We start from the raw sequence: 5,134 nt of genomic DNA, 5'->3' as shown, positions 1-5,134 counted from the left end.
TTCCTTTTAATAACTGAATAGTATTAATGCAACACAGTATCACACACGGTACGATAATAAATTCAGAAAATTTTGAACCCACAATATGGACGTCATAAGGTTCACATTGTTGCAGAGATGTCGATATTTGAAAAATTATTTGATTTCAGTATAATGATAAATTGGTCACAGTAAATATCACTATGATGTAGAGGCTGTCGAGGGTCTCATTTCCAATACTAAATTAGCAAGTGAAACATGGTGCCACATCCACAGCACAGATGCTGTGTTAAATGTGGTGAAGTACAAATGAAACACTTGGGACATCAATGGTCATATTACCAATGCAACAAACATTTGAGAGTAAAACAAAAATGGCGGCATTTCTTCAAAATGTTGTGCAAACATTTTTATTCAGTTATTGTGTAAAGGCATAAGAATTGGGATATTCAAAAGGTTTTCAATGTAATAAGTGTTCAAATCATTCTAAATAACAGTGTATATGCAATTTCACATGAGTTACAAAGAATTAAATGACATGCTACCGCCTAGTTCTAACAGTAAGACCATCTTTATTATAGCCTGACACTTCATGTGTTCTGGACTACTGTTTGCTGTGCATTAACCAGTCTCCTTCCATCCATTTCACTACATTCTCTATAGCACCTTTGGCCATTCCACTAACATTTATCTTACTTGCCTGACAGTTCACCCTCTTCCTTTCACTCATTCATTTACTGTTTAATTATTCTGATATTACTAAATCGTTCACAACTATGACACCTGTGTCTTCTACAGGTGGCAATACAGTTCATGGATATCATCCAAAGTTTGCATTGTGCCCTAAACGAGTGACAATTTTGCCTACTAAACCTTCAAACAAAAGGCATACACATACTATATCTGAGCAGTAACCAAGAACTCTTCCACACTACAGTAACACAGTTCTGACATCTAAATATTTTAAATGCCCTGTTCAACCATATACTTCCATAGCCACAACCTTATATGTACATCAGGCATTATCTTACAGAGGCAAAAATGAGAAATCAGACCTAACCTAAAAATACACCTCACCAATAATTTATACATTTACTCCTCAATATTCATAAAGGATGTAACTTCAGTCTTACAGTTTCTTCCACAATATTAGTAAATAGAATGCTATTTGATTTAAATTATAGCTGTCTTAATAGTTCAGAATAGTTATATCTGAATTTTGGAACACCAATCTGACATGAACTATTTTAAAATGCCGTAATAGTTATTACACATTAACTTCTATTTCAGACAAGGCCTGAGTTACACTGTCCCACTGAAACATCCTACCCCCCACCCAAAAAAAAAACCAGCTGAGAAGTTTGAAAGTAAAATTTCACAGTTGAGTAACCTGGGCACTCACAGAAATGTTAAGAAAACATCACCAAATGAACCCATTTCCACTGAGTGTCCAATTAAATTTACTAAAACAGTTGAAGACACCGAATTTCACTCTGATAACATACTATCAGACAATCACATGTTCCCCTTCTCTCCAAATAAGGACAAAAATGTAGCTTTCACATAAAATATCATTGGCTACTGCTAAGTGGCTATCAAACTACTATAAGCCTTCAGCTCTCACTATACTTTTCATAGCATTCCTGATACAATCTAATTCATTTCTGACAACTATTTCTAGCTGATAATTTTAGATGTATTTAATCTACTGCCATCATTGCTTGATTAGCTCACTTTCTTGGCATGTGGCTCACTACTACACCTGCAAATATCCAGCTCGATCACATTCTTTAACTGCCAACCTACAGCAAGAGTAATTACTAAATGTCTAGCCCCATATTGGTAAAATTATGGTTTAAGCAAGATATACAGTAACAATGAGTGAACTCAAGTTTAAAGTAAATTTCACACTTTATAGGCATTCAATATAAGAGTATAGTCTGCACAAGAAACACTTGCTGTAACAGCCTTCACCCCAACAGCTAATGGTAAGTGCAGGCACTACAGAAAGTTCTAGTTTCATTTCATGTTAAAACATTTCAGCCCACTCAAGTTCTCTCCTTCATAGGCCCTATATGCATATATCTATGCAACACAAGAAAATGCCTAATGTTAATAAACTTTTAATATAGTGAAGGTAAGTCCATACATGCTCCACTAATGGCAAACTAAGAATAAAAATGGTACAAGCTGCTAAGTTCCTAAATACAATTTGCATTATCAATATTACTGCATTTAATTCGAACCCAACAAATTTGTGCAAGAGCATGCAGCACTATCAATAAGACCTTTTCCAGGCAAGTCCAATGTCAACTGTGACTAATTGCACAATCATACTTATGATCAACTATACTTATACCAATATAATTGTTCAGCGCAGTTGTAAAACACTACAAAAATTTTTAAAAACTTGTATTCACTCAACAAATCTCGGAAACCTCAAAGCTAACACATTAAAGACAGTCCACACACAGCACCAATTTCATAGGTGGGCAGCCCCTATATAAACTACTTACTGTGGACCCAAGTCCATATGGCAATGTAGTACAATTGGGCAGCAACATAGGACTAAGATCACTTTTCCAGAAACTGCCCATGTATCACATTGGTTCAAAGCAAATAAAAATAAAGTACTCTGGGTATACAATGAACTTAGCACAAGACAAAAGTTTAAGACATTCTTTATTAAACATAAGAAATGTACACAGCACAAATTTAAAAAAATGAGTACAAAACATAAGAAACCTAACACTACAAAACTGTATTAAAACACTTTTTAAAGAGGGAATCAACAATTTGAGTAGCAGCACAGCAACTTCACCTAATGTTTCAAAGAAATCAAGTGGCCCACATAAGTCTCTAACTTACAACTAAACAGTCTTCACTAGACAAGAAGCATTTTATTAAACACCAGCAAAAACTGAAATTCCCGTATCGTTGGCTTCCAAGAAGCATCAGTGTCAGCAGGGAACATTACATTCTTTCTGGCTTCACCATCATACGCTGGAAACCACAGACGTAAGAATTTCAGAGAGCTTTCCTTAGAGATTCAATGACAATGTTGGATTCTGGAAACTTTTCCTTACGTGGTGGACCTTTCTTCAATCCACTCCAAAGTACAATATCTGGAACAAGATAACAATGACTATCTCTTACCGTGAAATTTGACGTAACAGGTTTTATTTCCACCTGTACAGCAAATGATACCGTAACTAGTAGTAATCACACATCTCCAAGCATATTTTTTAATTTGAAAATTTATCAAAATAGCAACGATAACTACAAACTGGGTTTCTAAGTTTTATCCCATATTTCTATTCGAAGAAATCATTAGAGCACAAAAACAACTATATTACGTTCAGAACATTTTGGCGCCAAGAAGTTACGTTAGTTATGCGTCTCATTTGCATACATAGGTACAAGACACACTTACCCTCTAAATAAACAATGAATGCGTATTGTTAGAAGTTATTTTTGGATAAAATAAACTTTTTTTATACGCTACATAATAAAATATTTACAGCAGAATGCAAAAAATATAGCACATCGGGATAGGGCCGTTATTTAATTTTGACATTTAAATAACAGCTCCTGGATACCTTGTGTTCTACGCTACGTGAACTTCAAAAAAAATTAAATTATGGTTTGGTAACATGTTTCGAAATAAATTACGAAACATGCGGGCTCATAATACAATAATAAACTTACCACTTCCATCTGGTTTCTTCAGAACGAATTCAAATGCTCCTCGTCTTGGGGTAGAATCATTGTACGTAATTTCAAGTTTGGGCCACTCTGTCCTCAAGGCTTCGGAGAGCTCCAAGGCCTTGCGGCGAAAAATACTTCATGATTTACTGAAAAAGAAACCATTATTCACTCACTGATTTATTGAAAAATTTCATTATTCAATTATTAATACTTGATGCAAATCATAAAAAATAACCACTCTTACTCACCAATGCTCCACTGCAATTTTCAAATCTTTATCATCTGCGCCATCAGATTCTTCCTCACTATCTTCTTTAGCAGCCGCATTACGACCACGTTTCTTGCTTGGTCTTCCTGGTTTGGCTGCACTACGAGGAGCCGCCTTCTTCTCCTCCACGCCATTATCCTCTTCGGCAGAATCTTCCGCAGCTTCCGTTTCATCTTTAGCTACCTTCCTCGGGCGCCCCCTCTTCCTCGGTTCACCTTTTGGAGCTTTTTCTGGCGCATCTAATTTTTTCGGACGGCCCCTGCCTCTTTTCGCCTCCTTTTCCGGCACTGGCTCTTCTTCGGCTTCATCGTTTGAATCTTCTTTCTTCGCAGCAGCTCGCGGCTTTTTCGGTTCTGTCGGTTCATTTTCTTCCGGTGATTCAACTTTTGTTTTCACTTCTTCGGGCTCACCCTTGGCTGCTGCACGCTTACCCTTCTTAGCAGGCATTTTGGTTCAGATGAAATAACTTCAAGTAACTCTCTTACAACCAACCGTTTCGCGCCAACAGCTTCCTCCACCCTCCAACTGCAAACGGTAAGAACTGTATGGCGGCAAATCATACAAACCGTCGCTAGAGGAAATCAGAGATGATTATTTCACAAAGAGGTTACCTACAGCAGAGAGATCGATTCGTATTCCACGTAAACGGATATGTATATAGACGTTTTTATTCATCATGTAGTGACTTTATATGGAAAATACACCAACAAGCACAGGGAAAATGGAACAGAGACTGGACATTATCCCAACAGAATAAAGGAAAATTTTATGCCTGTATCCAATGGGAAACGCTCAGGGAACTGGTTAAACGGAATCAGCACCACAGCTGAATTATATGAATGCGATTAGGACGTAAATGTTACCTCGATGATCTTTATAAAATTAAAGATAACGATTCCGCAATTTGCTATGACGCCCGTGAAGAAGAGGCTGACTTAAATTATGTAATATTAACATGCCCAAAACACTGGCCATAGTAAACGAAATTATATAGTAAGTTGAGTCAACTGAAGATTCCATTGCAGACATCTGCTACTATCTTATAAGCGCGAATTATACATGAATTTATACTTATCACATAGGAACCTATCTGAAAGATACAGAGATAAATATTTAGTTACATTTGTATCGAGTGCTTATTATTATTCTCAATGATTCCCCTTTAGGAGAATGATGCAC

At 36.5% G+C, this 5,134-nt stretch overlaps 1 protein-coding gene across 2 annotated transcripts; it reads right to left on the bottom strand.

Moving 5' to 3' along the window:
* Positions 1-2,644: 2,644 nt before the first annotated feature.
* LOC126284144 (high mobility group protein HMGI-C-like) lies at positions 2,645-4,552 on the bottom strand. 2 transcript variants are annotated; one of them, XR_007551442.1, is made up of 3 exons: positions 3,936-4,552; positions 3,688-3,833; positions 2,645-3,104 (listed from the first exon to the last, which is right to left on the bottom strand). XR_007551442.1 is itself a non-coding variant. In XM_049982861.1 (2 exons), exons 1-2 carry the CDS (start codon positions 4,400-4,402, stop codon positions 3,824-3,826), a joined length of 477 nt encoding a protein of 158 aa, XP_049838818.1. In that variant the 5' UTR covers positions 4,403-4,519; the 3' UTR covers positions 3,685-3,823. The 2 variants fall into 2 exon arrangements, 1 of the variants encoding a protein (XP_049838818.1); XM_049982861.1 differs by lacking the exon at positions 2,645-3,104 and having other exon boundaries at positions 3,685-3,833; positions 3,936-4,519.
* Positions 4,553-5,134: the final 582 nt, after the last annotated feature.

Source organism: Schistocerca gregaria, chromosome 8, assembly GCF_023897955.1.
Source record: "Schistocerca gregaria isolate iqSchGreg1 chromosome 8, iqSchGreg1.2, whole genome shotgun sequence".
In the NCBI taxonomy this organism is placed as follows: Eukaryota; Metazoa; Arthropoda; class Insecta; order Orthoptera; family Acrididae; genus Schistocerca; species Schistocerca gregaria.
The sequence above is the reverse complement of the archived record's forward strand: the minus strand, read 5'-3'. Positions and strand labels throughout refer to the sequence as shown.